Consider the following 18,413-nt stretch of genomic DNA (forward strand, 5'->3'; position numbering starts at 1 on the left):
TGGCAAAATGAAAAAGGTCAGACAACTGTTTATATCTTTAATTTTCTTTCATTGTTTAATTATTTACATTGTCCAGTTTCTCTGCCAACAAACAGATCAACACATTAAATAGAGGAAAACCTCTCTTACAAAAACAATGTTTGCTGTAGAGGAAAGCACGGGTTGTCACCACAAAAGTCCTAAACCTAAACAGACGTGACGTTTTAAGGGGAGCACTGTTAACACTTCCTCAATCCCCTCAGAAGTGGTTCAGAGGGGGAGATTTAGATTGAATACTTTGTGATTAAGCAATGACGAAAGCTGACTTAAAATTCAATTTTCTAAATGCCCTGTGAGAAATATATTAATAAACGCTCCCTGTTTCCCTCTAAATCCATGGAGACAATCTCGGCCTGCTGTATAGGGCTGCAGTGTAACTAGACATCAGTCCAAGTTGTTTTTGGGTAGAGCAAACTTCACATTTAGTAAGAAATTGGCAAAACATCTCCATGATATAAAGGGAAATGAGAGGAGATCTGCATCTGCATCAAGGTACTCTGTCAGATATTAACTTAGATACAGCACAGGCTTAAAACAAAATGCAGCGATTGTAAGACATCAGTGGTCCACTAAATGCTCACTGCTAAGAGTGAGAGTCAGAGTTCAGACTTCTAGTTATTTGCTAAAATGAATCACATTTACAGACTCAGTCACAGCAGCAGGCCTGCAGGTAAAAATATAAAACAGACACATGAAGATACAAATCAGCCAGCAGGTGAGCTGAGCAGCAATAAAAGCAAGTTGATATTAAAAGAAAGCTGAGCTGAAAGGAGAGAAAAGAAGTATGGAAACATAAGACTGCATGGCTATTTTACATTTGATTCATTGTAACATATTTTATGCTTAAGAGGTAAAAGCTCTCCCCCATGTGACCTGTCATCTTGTACAGTGGTGATTGTAACAGTGCAAACAGCTTCCTGTTGCACATGTTACAAAATAAGACTTAGAAAAAGCATTTTACAGTCATGACAAAAAGATTAAATTTTCTCCTAATGCCAAGCTTTTGGTTGAGCAATAATTACACTTCTGACATTCATATGATGGTCACTGACGAAATACTTGCTGTTGCCAATAGCACCTTTTGAAAATCAAGCACTGAGGTTGTTCCTGTTCATCATAAAGGAACGTTCACAGCTCTGAGATAAAACACTCTGCTTGTAGTGGTGTATAAGTATTTATTTTCAGAGTAGTTCATTTGCTGTGGCGTTCCTTTACATTACCAGGGAAGAGCTTTGACTAGTGATAGTTCCTACATTTCTAAAGCACCAATAATTGGATGTTTTGTGGGCTAGAAAAGGATTGGTTACTGAGATGTCCTCTGTAAGGCCTCTCTTCTTATTGGGAGAATGTCCCATTTTTACGTCCACTGGCTACAACCACTCTCATAATTATCTTGTCACCTCTTTAAAGCTGACTTATCCCTAACTTTGGCTTTAGTTCGTCCTATTAAAACATGTCCTATCAGTGGCTGGAGTTGGCAGTTGTAGCCCACGAAGAGTTGTCGATCAGGACAAGCAGGTGGAGTATTTAGAAGACAAGCTTTTTGGGCATCTCCCAAGTAAACTCTGCTCGGCCGAAGTGGCCATAGGAGGCTGTTTTCTGGTAGATTGGCCTCTTCAGGTTCAGTTCCCTGGGGGAGGATACAGAAGGAATGTATCATCAGAGGTGAAGAAGGACAGTAAGTACATTATTCATTCATTCCGCACATTTCTAGTCAGTTTCACATCTGCAGTCAAAACCATTCGCAGGAAAATTTAAACCCCTAAATGTGATTGGTTGTTACTGTATTATTTAATCATGTTTCTTTTGGTGATTTCATATCACCTGACTGTCCATTAGGAAACTTGTTAATTTAATGTAATTTGTTAAACATGTTGAACTTTTTTGTTAATGCTGCCTGGGATCATTTTAAACTCAAGTTTTGAAAGAGGGGTCAGTCATGTAGCTATAACTGACTTTATGCCTCCTGAGTTTTATGTTAATCTTATAGTAGTATTATTTGTGTGTTATGCTGTTTTGTAAGAGTTTTATTGTCTGTTTATCTAATGATAGGCACTGGATATGGCACTGGTTCCTGCTATATACTTGTTCATATGAAATATATTTCATAATAAATAATACATTTGTTTGACAATCACATGCAGCCTTCATTGCAAATAACGGAGGGAAATGTAAATGGATACAAAGACAGTTAATGGGCTGCTATCTTAAAGCCCCCATGTGTACAATTTGAAAATGCCCAACTCTGGTGCCTCCTAGTGGTATCAAAAAAGACAGCAGCACATAGACTGCACCAACTACACTATTTGATGTAAACAAGCAGTAAATGCTGATATTTTGGAAGCTGGAACTGGAAAATATTTGGCATTTTTGCTTGAGAAATGACTGAAATGATGAATCAATTCTCAAAGAAGTTGCCAATTAATTTTCTTTCCATTGACTAACGGATGAATCATTTCAACTCTATTTTTTTTTCGATTTTTGCCATCAGAATAATTTTAAAGATGCTACATTCACTTAAAAATCACCAACAGTGGCTTTAAACAAAGGAGTCTTGTGTTGTTTTGCATATGAAGAATACAAAGGTCGTATTCATGTGTTTACCTGACAATGACTCCTGGCCGCAGATCAAAGTTCTTGTTGACAATCTGCAGCAGCTCTGTCTCTGTTTTCTCAGAGGAACCGTAGGTGAACAAGGAGATAGACAGAGGCTGGGCCACTCCAATAGCATAAGACACCTGGAACACACCCAGACAGATACAGTAGATAGAGATGTTTTTTATCTGCACATATTTATGCGTCAAACGCTGGTCATTGACTGAAGCCATACACTCACCTGAACCAGAACTCTCCTGCACAGTTTGGCTTTGACCAGAGACTTGGCCACCCAGCGAGCCGCGTAGGCAGCCGAGCGGTCGACCTTTGAGAAGTCTTTGCCAGAGAAAGCTCCGCCACCGTGAGCTCCCCAACCTCCGTATGTGTCTACAATGATCTTCCTGCCTGTCACACCGGCATCACCCTGATGGGGCAAAAAAAAAAAAAAAAAAAATCAGTGGTGACTTTTTAGTTTTTTTTTTTTTTTGTACAATTTGTTTCCAGTTGAAATGAACAACTTGAGCGTGATGATCACCTGGGGTCCTCCAATGACGAAGCGACCGCTTGGCTGGAGGTGGTAGATGGTCTTGTCATCCAAATATCTAGCAGGAACCACGGTGTTGATCACCTGATAGAATCAATGCAACATTAAGAACCAAAGATATGACTTCCTAAGGAATTCATTAGTCAGAGCCCAGTTAGGTGTGTTTATGAGGCTCTACCTTCTCCTTTAGGACCCTCTTCTGTTCCTCCAGAGAGATGTGGTCATCATGCTGGACAGAGATCACGATGGTGTGAACTCTCTTGGGGACGACAGCTCCGTCCCTCTGGTCATAATGTACTGTCACCTGTGGGGCAGACATAGACGATAGATGTAATTGTATCTGTTTTCTTGTGCAGACCCTCACCTAAAACTATGACTGAAGTTTTGGGCTGATATCCTTCAATATCGCAGAAAAAAAGTGGCGGTAATATCTGAAAGAACTTTGCTGGGGCCGTTGCTGTCCCTGTGCTCTCTGAGTGCCCCTGTAGTTTCTGCCGTTGAGATAATTCGATTGTCGCTTTGTTAATTCATTAATACTTTGCTGCTTTGAAGTTTACTCAGTCAAATCTGAGATAAATCTAAAGCTCTATGTTTGAATACCTGGTCTGAAATCTGAACTACTCTCTTGCTTAGACATGGGACAAAAAGTTTAGACTCTTTGTGTTAGTGGCTAACTGCCTCTAAATCAGTCAAAAGTCTATTATTTCAACACAGACAGCTTTATCTTAAATACTTGCAGTAGCCACTGTTGATCCGATTTTGTCTACTGGCACCAAAATAAATCTCTTGGAAGACACCCAGATTAGAAACAATAAACTAATTCACACAATGACTGCTGTAGTGTTTCTGTTTCTGTTTGAGTCTTGCATGTGTTGTAATACAATAAATAATGTAGCCTCACCTGTGTTTTAGAGTCAGGACGCAGCCAGGGGATGATGCCGGTGCGTCTGAGTTCGGCCATCTTTGCGTTGAGTTTGTGGGCCAAGACGATGGTGAGAGGCATGCACTCCTCCGTCTCATCTGTGGCATAGCCGAACATCAGGCCCTGCAGAGGAGAGAGAGAGAGAGAGAGAGATTTGTTGGCTTTCTTAAATTGTTGACTTCATTTAAATTGAATTTTAACTTGACTTAAATGTCAGTGATGGAATGTAACTAAACACATTTACTCAAGTACTGTATTTAAGTAAGTGTTGAGGTTCTTGTATTTCTGCTTCATGCAACTTAATACTTCTACTTTCAGTGAGACATATTGTACTTTTTAGTAGTTGCTGTAGTTACTTTACAGATTAAATTTTTACATAAAGCACGGTCATTGTGTCAGTTTAAACCAGTGGTTTCCAACCCTTTTGTCTTGTGATCCCTTATTTAAAAAAAAACAGCGCTGGCCGAGGCCTCCTGTCATGTTTCTGATGTCTATGAGTTGTTAGAAGTTCCATCAAAGAGAGATTTCACCTCTAAACTTTTCAGGTGCTTTCATTTTAGTAACTGTTTGAAGACCATAGAGATAAAATTATCCAGTATTTCACAGCAAAGATCAGAGAAAAGTCCAAGGTTTGTGTAGCAGAATTTCATTTATCCTTCTTTTCACGCCTCATTAATCATCTCACGAACCGTCAGATTTGTCTTGTGACATTAAGATTGGGCCTGGCTCCTGTGTTGGGAACCTGTGGACTAACTGTATGTAATGTAGTTAAAACTAACTCCACCTCCAACACTTAGAACAGTAAAACGGGAGCATTGATGCATCAGTATCAACAGTCTAATGTTGTCATACATTTTTCTGCAGAATGAGTTCTTAAGTACATTTAGCTGTGTATTTGTATTTTCTTTAAATAGAGGACACTTTTCTTGTGATGGAGTATTTTCTTAAATAAAAGATTTGCAAACTTCTTATAACACTGCTGAATTTCTAGCAGTGAAATGAAATGAACAAATGCGTGGTGCTGCCTGTCCACATTTCTAACGATCACCTGCATGCTTGAGGTTTTGCAAATAAAAAACGTAAAACACCAACATTCGTCCCACCAAATGTTGTCTAAGATCTGCATCTGTAGGAGTGAGTCAAACAAACTATAATATTTGATTTTTGTCACTATCACCCAGCGTTCTGGTCAACAAGAGCCCAAGGACACATTAACCTGTTGCAACAGTCGTACCTGGTCTCCCGCTCCAATGTCCTCCTCCTGTCTGTCAACATGGACCCCCTGAGCAATGTCCGGACTCTGCTGCTCCAGAGCCACCAGCACATTACACGTCTTATAGTCGAAGCCTACAGAAGGAAAACAAATGAGAGAAAAGCTGACAACAAACCCCCCACATTATCTATATTTTTGCCCTTTTCCATGTCATTTTCGCACCTTTGTCGGAGTTGTCGTAGCCGATGTGTTTGATGGTGTCTCTGACCACCTTCTGGTAGTCCACGTTGGCCCGAGATGTGATTTCTCCACAGAGCAACACCATGCCAGTCTTACACACCGTCTCTGTCAATACGATCAACACATTACACATGCAGTGATTTTCAATATCCTGTGATCTCACAAAATCTTTGGACACATTTCTACCTCTAGACTTCAGCCTGATTGTTGTTATCAGCAAGTTCACAGGGTTAAGCTCGAAAGCAGTCATCTTGTGACTTCAGAGGTCAGTATTGAAATACAATAAATAATCTCAACAATGCTGATGACTTAAATTCCAGGTGAGATTCAGGCCAGTGGGCCAGTTTGTTTATACTCTATGTGTGATCCACATGAGATGATACTGACATAAACCTCTCTCTCTGTGTCTCTGTGCTCCAAGCAATGACATTAACTCTCTGAATTCTATTTTACTCACCACAGGCCACTTTGGCATCTGGGTCCTGGTTCAGGTGAGCATCCAGGACAGCATCGCTGATCTGGTCACAAATTTTGTCTGTGAAGAGGCAACAAACATTACACTAAAGGTTTAAAGTCAGAACATAGAGATCGGGCGATTTGAATTTGTAATTGTGAAATTTTAGTTTATTTGTGAATTTTTGTGGCAGGAATCCCTGTATTTAAATGACAGAAAAAAGTATATATTGTAGCTTTATTAATTTAGGTTTTGCATAATATTAACAATAGAAGATGTGAGCTTAGGTGGCCAAGTTTACAAATGCCTCTCTGAAATGTTACATGCTAACATTTCAAACAGGAAGAGTGTTGGATTTTAGTTGCATCAGTTGGATTTGAGTGCAGCAGCCGGACAATGCCTCACAAAACACTCCATTCATCTCTCTCAGTCATCCTGCTGAAGCAATGCAATACACGAGTTACATCAGAAACAACATCAACATCTGGTTGCATTGACACAGACACAGAGGAGAGGATGATTGGTATAAAATAGTTTTCATATTTGTTTTACAGTCTACAGGTGTAGGACTACATATCTTTGTGACAGGCCTGACTTTGTTCCCAGAAAAAATGGCCCCTATCTGTGGGAACAGCCCAGACCTCAAAGTATCTTATCAAATCAAAAGGTGTGTCCCGTAGCCTTCTGTCAAGGCCACACACGTCTGTGAATGTGCAGAGTAAGGACAGTTTAAAAGCTATGAATTTTATCATGAGAATATTTGGCTTCAAATAGGCTGTGCTGTTATTTAATACTAAGCAAATACAGAATCCAATATCAAGAGTTTCTTTAAAGAGAAATGTTCTACTAAACGGTGAAATTGTCAAAAGATAAATATACACACACAGTGACGTGGGAAAAGTTCATCTAGACTGGCAGCTTCGTCCTCTGCAAGTATAAGAAATCCCATGTGGACTATTAGTAAGAAACTAAAAGGAACAAAAATATTATTGTTACTGTTGATCATGTTTTCTGGAAAATTCAGCCATCTGCTTTCTCTTCACAGCATTATTTTTATAACATGCACTTAAGATGACACACATTACAATCTATTTTAAAAGATGGTTTTCTGGATTCATATTAAAATAGCCATGTCAGATTGTGACAATCACATGGGTTTGCATTTCTCCTTGTATTTGTTTTCACTGTTAACTAGATCTTTCTTTAATTTTTTTTATATGTTCCCTCCTCTTTATGAATGTTATTTGTGTTTTAGTAATGTTTAAATAATATAAGAGATGTGATCTTTAGCTACAAGAAAATGCACGTTTTGCCATGTATCAAACCTTTTCTTTAAAAATCAATTCTTACAATTTTAATTCAAATTCAAGCTCAATTTCTCTGATTCCAAATCAGTGTGATTTATTTTCTACCACTGTGGTTTTACATAACACTGGTGGCCCACAGTCGTCACGTTCTGTCATTATCTGTGAAGCTCCACAACTGGTTGACTCCGTTGCATTTACTGATTATTGATTTAGCACAGGGGACTTTGTAAGGTTACATATTTGTGAAAGGATTACAACACAGGACAGGAGTTGGTGGTGGTGGGTGGTGGGGGGTGGGGTGGGTCTAACAGCAGCGGTGTAGAGAGTAGGGTACGTTTAAACTTTTATCATCAGGGTTTAAGTGAGACGAGCTCTCAGGTGTGTATCGAACATCTGGGTATCTCTTTACTTTAAGTCCCACTGTTTAGCGTCAAAAACAGTACACAAACATTCATTAAATGGTTAACAACACAATATAATTTAAATTATAATATACTATTATAAAATAATATTAAATGTTTATATATTGCTTATAAATGCTAAATTGAGGCACTTAAAGTAAAGTGTTGCCAGCATGGGATTATTCATTTTTGGACTTCAGAGACAAGCCATATCAAACACTACAAACAAGAGCTAATCTCTTCTGAACTTTCTCATTAAATGAAAATTCCCTTCTCCCTTCTCAGAAAAATGGCAATCCACAGAGAAACTGTGAAAGGTCATTTTAGTTTGGGTTAAGGCTGAAACACAAGATTGTTGTGTGACAGCAGTTTGGATTGACATGTCTTTGATTATCCCCATTTCGCACACTAATGTCAACATGAAACTTGCGTCCGAGAGCCAGCATGTAGTCTACATGTCTCACTTTTTCCTCAGCATGCAACCTAACACCAACCTGTCACACACAGACACACACACAGACACACACACACACACACACACACACACACACACACACACACACACACACACACACACACACACACACACACAAACACACACACACACACACACTCACTCACCTCCTGCTGCCCATAAGTGAGAGTGAGAGTGAGGGGCAGTAAGCACATGTTGCTGTGAATGGAATACCAACCATGCTTGGAGGGTAAATACGTAGCACTGTGGAGTTATTTTGGACACATAGCCCCAACTTGAATAGAATTTATTCATATGCACATCAATGTTTTAGCATGAAGTGTTAAATCTATTGTTCAGTGAACAGGTGAGAAAACTGTACAGATAAATTTTAGAAATTGTATGTGTTGGGCATTTTGGACATGTTTATGACATATTGTGAAATGTCTTGAAGTACACACTTTAATACACTTCACTCAGTGTGACCTGAAGTTCACACACACAGGTAGCTAAAGTTGATTGAAGACTCACCTGGATGTCCCTCTCCTACGGACTCCGACGTGAACATGAAAGAGCCATCGTCCAGCAGGTCGCTCATTTTTGCTACAGGACCAGGTACACGGCAAGACTCAGCACACACAGGGAGAAAAGGTTCCTCAGTTCCCACCAACAAGCAGTCCAGAGAGATCTGAAAGCTGCTTTATATTCCTGCTGGTTCTCTTTAAGAGAGAAATGAAGAAAGGGGGGCAAGCAGCCCTGCAGCCAATACAAAGTCTATCCTACAAAACTCCACGTCTGTGTCCACATGGCCCAATATATATGGCTAAGAGAACACGCACACACAGACACACACATACACACTCTGTCACTCACTCACTCGCACACACACACACACACACACACACACACACACACACACTCATATGTCATGTGAATCCATGGGACAGTCCATTCCAGGGGGGTGGGTGATGGGAGGGCATTTCAGCTCATGGAAACAGCTTGTTAACCCCTCGTGTACAGTATGATGCTGGAGTGAGTGTTTATAGTCATGAACTCTGCTTTGACAGCTCTACTTTAGGGTGTGATGCTTCTTGGGTGGGAGCGGGAACATCTTAAACAGAGGGGGGGGGGGGGGGGGGGGAACCCCCCCATCACACCGGTGGGACAGCTCTGTCTGCTGGGACTTGGCCAGGTTGGGGCAACCTATGGACAGAGGGAGAGAGAAAAAAGGTGGTTGTTGTGAACTGCTAAAATGATGCAATTACTCCTGTTTACATCATGTTCTGAGCAGTTAGTTTGTTTAACAGTGTGACATGTGCACAAAGCACACGCACCAGAAAGGAACCAAAACAATGGCATAAATGTGAAATAGGTAGAGCTGTAACAATTTGACAACTGAATGAAAATTAAACAGGAACTATTTTTCTCAATGGAGTAACTGTTTAAGTAAAAATGATAAAAAACATTTGATGGTTACAATGTGAGAATTTGCTGATTTCTCATACTGAGATATAGTAAGTAGATCCAGTCAAGAACCTATAGTATTATGTAGGATAAAATCGAGAAGCTCAAATGAAGTAATTTATGTCCAGTACTTGCATAAATGTACTTAGTTATTTTCAACCACTGTGTTTTGAATGTGAAATCTTCACATGCAAAGAAATTGACAAGTTCAACTTTAAAATAAATGTAATACAGTAAAAAGTACAATATTTTCCTCTGAAAGATAGAGCAACAGAAGTTTAAAGTAGCATGAAAATAAAATAAAAGTATTTCAAATTTGTAATTCAGTACAGTACTATGTAATGAGTTACTTTCCATCACTGCCAGTAATTAAGTTTAGAGCAGACAGTCACCTGTTGTCTAAATGCTCTTTTCCATCCAAGTCCCAGCCTCAGGCTGTTGCCTTTGTACACAACTGCAAAAAATCTTGAGCCATTTGCTGAGAGAAGATCAAATAATGAAGATTTATCTCTCAGATATCTCGTGGCCTTTCAGGTGATTCACGGTGCCTGTCTTTTTGCAGAAAACCAGGGACTGTGCAAGTGATGCTCACAGGCAGACACACACAAACATACTGTGTGTGCATGCACAAACATACACCTGGAGAAACAATGGGACTGTCACTGACTCTGTACCTTTTCATTTGGTATACAGGCTCTGCAGACAGAGAGAGATAAACAAATCTCTCTTTATTGTAGCGTAAACAGTGCAGAGGGACAAACCCTTTCTCTGCGACTCTCTCTCATCTGGCTCTAATTTCAGTTGGTGTTGAGTTGGCCTCATGAAATGAGAGGAGAATTTTAACTAGCTATCTGTAGTGAATAAAATACCACTCTTCCTGACTACTTTAAGCCTCATTTAAAGCAGACTTGACCAGAAAACGAGCCAAAAAGCACAATATACATTAAACATAGAGCCACAGTCAGCAGTGAATGTACAACTTTTTTTTCCTTCCAATTTTATGGAAAGTCTGAAATGGCAATGTACCAACTTCCTTTTGTATTTCAGAGTATTCTTAAAAGCACAGTAGGCCTGTTAGTCTACGCAATTGCAGGACTTTTGTGGACCTTTAGTCGATGGAGCTTATTTTTTTTCAGACAGGGAACAAGAATTTATGGTGAAGAAATAATCTACATTATAAAGTGTAAAATAAAAACAACTGATACATTGAATTTCTGGCTGAATTGCACTCCTACATACACACAGGACATGATGTCTTTACACATGTTACGCAGCTAATTAAGTTTTTGTTTGGAGGAGTGGGTGAAAATTAGAAACAGCTGTTATCTTAAAGAGAATTACCACAAGCCAGCAGAATCAAATCGCACATGCAGAGGGAGAAGCTTCATGCTGGGAGTGATATAAAAACTGTGGTTTAAATGGTTTGCTAAAGGTAATGGAAAAATAGTTGAAACAATTAGCTGAAGGTAATAGTTTAACAGTTACAACTGATATGCTAAAAGTAATTGTGAACAGTTCCAGTAGAGATAGGAATGGAAATTTGACCAAATCTAAACAGCTGAACTGTATGAAAAATATTGCAATATTTCAAAATGTGACAGAGCTAATGCCTGCAGGGGGCAGAGATAGTTAAATAATACCAACATGAACTAGATTAAACTAAAGAGGCATGAATGTCCTGCCCGAAGCCAAAGAGGGCAGAGAGCCAGTCTGATGGCAACGGTGAGCGACCTCTGGATGATACACCTCTGTTTGTTTTGGCCTGACAGGAGTCTGTGTGTGAGGATGAACACACTCAAAACACCACAAGCCATCTGAAAAAGAGAAAGACTGGGCTTCTCTCTGAGTTTGTGCAGTTTGCCTCTAAAAATCTGTCAATGACTGACCAGGAAAAGGGATTTTTTTCAACACTAACAAGATGGTTCTGGTTATGTTGACAGATAACGGCTATCAGAGTTTTGACGTGTCAACATGAAGAGGGTAAATGTGGGCTGGGGACTGCTTGGATCTTAAATAGATTCTAAAACATTAAAATGAACACAAGCTAATTTATTAAGTTGTTGACTTGTACCTTCTCTGTGTTCTACATGAGGTCGACACAGTGAAACAGGGACAACCAGGGTCTTGAGGTGACACATCTGACCTCTATGTGCACAAGTTATCACGCACATGGAGGTCAGACCGTCAAGAAAAACAATGCAAACAACAAGGACAGGTAATATTTCCGCCAACTACTCTGTGTGACTGAGTATTAATGAATGTAACTTCCTTTTGTTCTGTATTTGACTACATCACTGTTCTGATTCTGATTCATTATTCAGTGTGCTGATTTGTTCTGATTTGTAGAGCAAATACATAGTTGTCTTACCGAGCTTCTCCTATTTAGCTGTACTTTTAAGGAAGACCTGAATTAAAATAAAACTAGCAGGGCACTCAGAGTGCAGAGACCCCTGCCAAGGCCAATATCAAACAACATGATATTTTCAGAAAAACAAAATTCATAGTAAGTGATGTGGATCTGCATTTAATGGGTTCTTCCATGGCCCATGCCCCATCCCTCCATCATGTTCGGTGCAAATCATTTCAGTACTTTTTGCGCAATCCTGCAGACAAATAGACAGACTCAGGTGAAAACATAACCTTCTTCGGTGGAGGTAATTAGAGTTTATATAAATTTGTGAGAAACCACTAGTTTTCCAAGCAAATAAGCTCCTGCCTACAGAATATCCATCAGTATCTTTCAGCTGTGTTCTGTTTGAACTATTTTCATCAAATTGTGGCTCTGAAACCCAATTTTGATCCACATCAAGTGTTTTCCAATTTTCTGTCTTCTTCTTGGATATAGTTTTACAAAAGAAGTATTCTGAATGCACTCCTTACAAGAAATGTATTTAATAACTAGACCACATTTTGATCCCATTGTGAGCACTGTCAGGTTAAAACAGCTGAAACATCATCTATTTGAACAAATTTGTGGTTTGGATTTTCTGTGCAGGTGTTACTGTTCATGTTGGTTTCCAGTAACGTTACACCTACAAGAGATGTACTGTACGTATAATGTATGGGTACCTGCCCATACCGTTTAATAAACAAGGATACAATAATGGTGAGGAGCGATCTCCTGCCTGATCTCCTCTGTGTTTCATAACTGATTCAGAGGAAGATGTACTTGCACTCAAATAAATTATAATAAAAGAACAACCAGACAGATTTCCAGTTAGATCTATATTAACAAGCTTGAAACTCAAGACAGTGTGCTGTGTGACCACTCGACATTATTCAGTGATAAATTAATTTACATAATCCTACAGGAAAGGGGGGGGATTATATTCTATACATAACATATATTCTGAAATGAAGGTTATTGCTGCCACTCTACAGGTCTTCTCTATATGAGTTCAGTGGGTCAAGGGTAAAGAGGTGCATTTATGAAACTGGGGAAAAGCTCTAGATAAAGTTAAAAGTTCAAATTGGGGTTAGGGTTAGGGTTAGGGTTAGTTGGGGTGGGGGGTTTCCAGTTTGTTTCAAATCTTCACCTAATAGCTGAACAACTAGAGTGAGCTCAGTAAATGTCCATCCAACAAGTGAGTCAGAGGGCATTACAGTTGCCTTGCTTTGAACTCATCATTTATCCTGAAACTTTTTAAGACGTAATGCGTGCAGTGCAATTAGACTAAGTGACAAAAATAAAGTACATTTATCACATTCATCATTACTGTAACTTCACAGAGAGTCTGACATTACACATTATATAGAAAAGAAAAACATAATGTGGCTGAGCCAATCAACAAATGCAGCCACATGAGTGTCTCCTCCTTATGTCTGATTGGCTAAATGAAATGTGTGTCATATTGACCGTCATTGCGTTTCATCTTAAAAGCCGGGGTCAGGGTTTTGGGGTCACTTTGGGGTTTGAGAGTCAGTCAGACTCAAACTCGACAGAACAGGATGAGATAAATGAACCCTGGCACCCTCAGGGGCTGTTAACACCTGTTTGTCTTTCCCCAGGTTCAAGGACACACAGTTTACTTCGGCAGCTCGTCTTTGCTTGTCTGGTTACCAGCCAGTTTCATCTGGATGGCAGTCAGAGCAGGCAGAATAAGTTGGATCTTGCCAGTCATGAACTTTTATTGCATGGCTGACAGACTGTGGAGTGATCAGTGTGCACAGCTTGTTATATAAGGAATTGCATATCAATAACAAGTAGATAATGCACACACTCAACAGAATTGGGACATTTCTATCTATTATCAGTGTTGTTCTGCTGTGTTTTTACAAGCTTTTACAGCCTTAGCTTGCTCTGTGTTCAGGGTAATTTCTTACTGTGTTCATTTTTCTGGCTTCTGAATCTGATTTCTTTTGCTTTTTATTATCCGGCGGAATCTTGGTTTTATAGAAATATCACACAAAGCTTTTAGAGTTAACCTAAAACAAAGAAAATCTATCTCTGCCATCAAACAGCTGTGCACAGCTTGAAACAGATCCCAGAGCAGATCTCTCTTCTCAAATGACCTCAGACAGTAATTACTATGGTACTCCCTGTCCTTCTTTTACTACTGCCCTCTTTGCTCTCTGATTGGCTTCACTCGCACAGTAAGAATTTGACAAGTCGACCAATGCCTGTGGGCGAGAACACCACACAGGAGGTGGGGTGCAAATCTTCATCTGTGATTGGCTGTTGGTCCCACACACTCCCCACCAGAGGAGCACTGGTCTGAGACGATGCTGTTCTGTATTTGTGTGTATGTTTGCGTAGTGTATGTACGCATGCATGTCAGTGCGTGATGAAAGAAATCAGCTATAAAACAGCCTGACCAACCCATGACCTCACTCGAACCTCACAAAGCCTCACTTTATCAAAGAATTTGAAAAAACAAATTCAATAGCAATCCATTACGTTTTACAGCAGATGACCTGGCTTAAAACAAAAACAAGCATCCAGGCAGACTCCATCACACACATCAACACACACACACACAACACACACACACACACACACACACACACACACACACACACACACACACACACACACACACACAGCCCAGCATATGGCTAAGCAGAACAGCCAGAGGGAGTGCAGCAGCTGGGCTCATGGACTGTCATCCTATCCCATCTCTATTCCAGCCCATTTTGGACCCTCAGCACATTCCTCTGTGAAGCTGCCACCAATGAGTGAAATATTACCACAATACCATTCTAGCAATTCACTTTCATCACACACATCATACAGGAGCAAGACAATGTGTTCGCTTTGCTTCACTCATCTGCCAATGGCACTTTAACACACACTCAACACACCTTGAACCCCCTTTACTACAATACATGCAGATGGACTCTGTTTTTATCAATGTTTCCTCCTATAAAGCTGCTATCTCCACTGGTGGTGGCTGTAAAAATGGTCATAAAATAGAGACAGGATATTTTTGAAGATGGACTCTTATAAACTGTCTTCTTAGATTATGGATGGAGTGCATTGCTGTTTTTGGAAAGACTGAAATAAAAGGATTTCTTATGTCAACTCATCCTTATGTGTGTAAACAGGGTTGGACAAACCATTATAACCAACTTTAAATGTAATACAACATAATTATCATCATCAACATAATCTTAAAAATGACCATAGTGTTCACTCGCCTTCTCCTTGACAGTCTCAAGCAAAACAGAACATTAAAAGCATCACGAAAATAAGATTTATTTTAGGGCTTTCATATTGAATTGCATTATTAAACTCGCATCACATACAGTTCAGTCAGCTGGAGCCGAAACGATTATGGTTGAGACAAATTGATTGACAGGAAATTATTCAGCAGGAGGAAGTAACATTGATCTTTGTCATATATGATAGTCTGAATATCTTTGGGTTTTAGCCTGATGAGGTCAAGCAATCTGAATAAGTAACCTTGGGCTCTGTAAAATTATAATGATTATAATGATTTGATACACAAAATAATTAATCAATTAATTGAGACAGTAATTGTGAGTTTAACTGATAATGAAAATAGTTGTTTGTTGCAAGCCCAAAGTGTGTCTGGTCTGTAATGTCACTAACCTGCAGCAGGGGTCAGTCTTGCTATGAGCCTTGACAGCTGGAGTGTGATCTCAGGGCCTCTGCAGCTACTTAGGGACCGTCTGGAAGTGACAAAGAAAAGCCAAATCTTACAAAGGTATATTTATTATTATCTCCACTAATATGTGTATATTTGAGCAATTAAAAGAAGAAATGAAGAGTGTGTAAATGAACGTTATTCAAAAAAATCAGGAGACAGAAGGATCGTGTATATTGGTATCATTCTCAAATACTGAATTCCAGTTGCCATTTACCATATTTACAGTTATTAACAGCTTGAACATAATTAAGACATTAATATTGAAAAAAATGTTGTCACATTGCTCTTTGATGAGAGCTCCACTCTGCACCATGCTGAACCTGGTACTGAGGATCCAGCTCAACGTGAGCCTTGTTTCACAGCAGTGTTTAAGAAAATTCCTATCATGTTACGTTCACATAAGCAAGGCTTTCACTGTGATTGGACTGATCTGAGTTTAGAGGGCTTAAGGGGCTGGTTGAAAACATCAGATTTCTCCACATTAGCAGCGAGGCACAGTCTGGTAAGTATCGCCTTTTTACATATTTTGTTGACATATTGTACATCAAATGTTAAGCCATTTAAAAACTTAGCTACTTCATCTTATTGGTGTTTTTCCTTTGTTAATATGTGGAATTTAAGCATGTTGTTGATCAAATCAAATTCTGAATGAGTGTCAAGTGGTCACATGGAAGAGTGTGTTCTTGCTCTCTGAACAATAACAAGAAGCTTCTGGAAAAGGTTTGTGTTTGAGGTTCTTAAGAAACCTGAGACGAATATGCTGATCATCGGGGACAATAATGAGATAAAGAAATTAACAAAGCATGTATGAGTGCAACTGTTTCTCATGGACAAAGCCAAATAAAGATGCCAACGTGATCTGACTGTTGAGGTCAAACCGTCTTAATCTTGTTAAAAATTCCTGAACCAGAAGCATATTTAAAAAGTTAATCTTTTTACATCTTTTCTCTGTAGGTGGCCTGTGGAGTGAGTCCGGGGCCATGGTGACTGTGATCACAGTCCTGAAGTTTTTGAGCGTGTTTGTTGCAGAGCTCATCAGCTCCCTCACAGACTGGTTCCAGACCCAACCAGCATGGGCCAAACTAGAAGTGCTGGAGGAAACAGAACTGAAGGCCACTGGAGGCGGTGAGTCAGACAACAGAAGCAAGCAGAAGCTATTCACTCGCAGAAACTGTGCATCTTTGCACTGCAAAGTTCCCCATTTTTTTTAAAGTATGATATTCCTTCTTTGTTCTACTATCTGTCCTCTGAATTTCTTAGAATCAAGTTGAATTAACAAATTACATTAATGAAGACTTTAGATGAAGGTGAATCCTGATTAAAGGCTGATCAAACTCCAGGATTTGGTGCCTGAGATTATTTATGACAGCACACAAATCAATCCACTAAATGTGGACGTCTTTATCTGTCTCTTTTAGTCCATGAACGACACAAGGCCAGAACTCTGTGGGAGAAAACTGGAGCTGTGGTCATGGTTGTACGGCGACCTGGATGATTATTATGCAGAGAGGTATGAAATCACATGTCTGTATGTGTTTTAGTAATGAGACTGACTACTGAACTGTCATTCATGCTATTTGGTTCTCTCTGTAGGAGGCTGCTGAGCTGTCCTCTCTGAAGTCCCAGCTGCAGGACCTTGAAGTCCCTCTTTTTGCTGTGGTGAAAGAAAACCTTGGCAAGGAGCTGGACTGCTTCAAGAAGTTCTTCTCTGGGAAGGTCTACGTGGATCAGCAGGTCTGTTTTTGCAAAATCTTCCCCTACACATGCCTTTAAGATATTAAGTGAAAAATGGAGGGTTGCATAATTTAAGCCAATAAGCTGCTTTTATATTATTCTCACAGAGAAATTTCTACGGCCCGCAAGAGCGATGGATGTTTCTCTCCATGCTTCTGCGTATTGGTGTGTGGAGGAACCTCTGGCGGTCTTATCGGAGGGGCTTCAGGGGAAATCTAAGAGGTGAAGGGCTTGTCCTGGGTGGAGTCTTCGTCATTGGGCCTGGAGATCAGGTTGGCAGAATAAATATTTTCAAACAAGTGTATCTGGAGGTTTTCATGGGTTATGATTGTGTTATCCCCCCCCCCCCCAGGGTATTCTACTGGAGCACCGAGAGAAGGAGTTTGGGGATAAAGTGAATATGCTGGCAGTACTCAGAACAGCTCGCAAAATGCAAGAGGACATGGCAAGATAGATCTTAACATGTGAATGAATGGACTGTTTGTTAGTGTGGCATTTTCTGATAGTGTTTCTATATGCATGTCTTTGAGTCTAAGCCTGGATTTTTTTTTTCTGCAGCACTATATAGGCCTAGGCCCCTAACATGTTATACTCTGCTCATATTGCAACTGCATAAAGCATTGAGTCTTTTTTGGCTGCTGATAATTGCCTGGTGTGTTATGCAATACCACAACTCTGAAACTAAACTGTTTAATGACCCACAGTCTGCATGTCTGGTCCTAGGTTGTGTGGTGTTTTTTTTGTATGTTTTAATGAAGATCTGTTTCTAAACTCTACTGACAGAACAGCTCTGACACCAGCATACACAAATCCAACACTTTTAACAAGACAGATTTGGCCTCGACATGATGGAGAATAAACAGCTGAAGTGATCAAGAACTTTTTGTGTTTGACGTCTCACAATAAAACAATACACCAGACGTGCTCACAGAAAGT

At 39.7% G+C, this 18,413-nt stretch overlaps 2 protein-coding genes across 3 annotated transcripts; one reads left to right on the forward strand and one right to left on the reverse strand.

Annotated features, from left to right (window-relative positions):
- Positions 1 to 23: 23 nt before the first annotated feature.
- LOC111235398 (S-adenosylmethionine synthase) lies at positions 24 to 8,977 on the reverse strand. Of its 2 annotated transcripts, XM_022763856.1 has the most exons (10): positions 8,701 to 8,967; positions 6,011 to 6,088; positions 5,536 to 5,658; positions 5,335 to 5,447; positions 4,080 to 4,223; positions 3,357 to 3,482; positions 3,170 to 3,262; positions 2,876 to 3,058; positions 2,644 to 2,777; positions 24 to 1,669 (listed from the first exon to the last, which is right to left on the reverse strand). In XM_022763856.1, exons 1-10 carry the CDS (start codon positions 8,765 to 8,767, stop codon positions 1,567 to 1,569), a joined length of 1,164 nt encoding a protein of 387 aa, XP_022619577.1. In that variant the 5' UTR covers positions 8,768 to 8,967; the 3' UTR covers positions 24 to 1,566. The 2 variants fall into 2 exon arrangements, with proteins under 2 accessions (XP_022619577.1, XP_022619578.1); XM_022763857.1 differs by lacking the exon at positions 24 to 1,669 and having other exon boundaries at positions 2,640 to 2,777; positions 8,701 to 8,977.
- A 7,213-nt stretch (positions 8,978 to 16,190) lies between these two features.
- LOC111235322 (redox-regulatory protein FAM213A-like) lies at positions 16,191 to 18,397 on the forward strand. Its single transcript, XM_022763742.1, has 6 exons — positions 16,191 to 16,245; positions 16,698 to 16,868; positions 17,162 to 17,253; positions 17,337 to 17,477; positions 17,585 to 17,749; positions 17,830 to 18,397. The coding sequence occupies exons 2-6, from the start codon at positions 16,724 to 16,726 to the stop codon at positions 17,929 to 17,931; spliced, it is 645 nt and encodes a 214-aa protein (XP_022619463.1). The 5' UTR covers positions 16,191 to 16,245; positions 16,698 to 16,723; the 3' UTR covers positions 17,932 to 18,397.
- The last annotated feature ends 16 nt before the right edge of the window (positions 18,398 to 18,413 follow it).

The sequence above is a fragment of the Seriola dumerili genome, unplaced genomic scaffold (assembly GCF_002260705.1).
Source record: "Seriola dumerili isolate Sdu_G_001 unplaced genomic scaffold, Sdu_1.0 BDQW01000478.1, whole genome shotgun sequence".
In the NCBI taxonomy this organism is placed as follows: Eukaryota; Metazoa; Chordata; class Actinopteri; order Carangiformes; family Carangidae; genus Seriola; species Seriola dumerili.

Excerpts from the sequence above, each read along its gene's own strand:
- LOC111235398 (XM_022763856.1), bottom strand. The coding sequence starts at position 8,767 with ATGAGCGACCTGCTGGACGATGGCTCTTTCATGTTCACGTCGGAGTCC. Across the intron at positions 4,224-5,334 it reads ACATTGGAGCGGGAGACCAG|GGCCTGATGTTCGGCTATGC; the intron begins GTACGACTGTTG and ends TCTCCTCTGCAG. Across the intron at positions 3,483-4,079 it reads GTCCTGACTCTAAAACACAG|GTGACAGTACATTATGACCA; the intron begins GTGAGGCTACAT and ends TCTGCCCCACAG.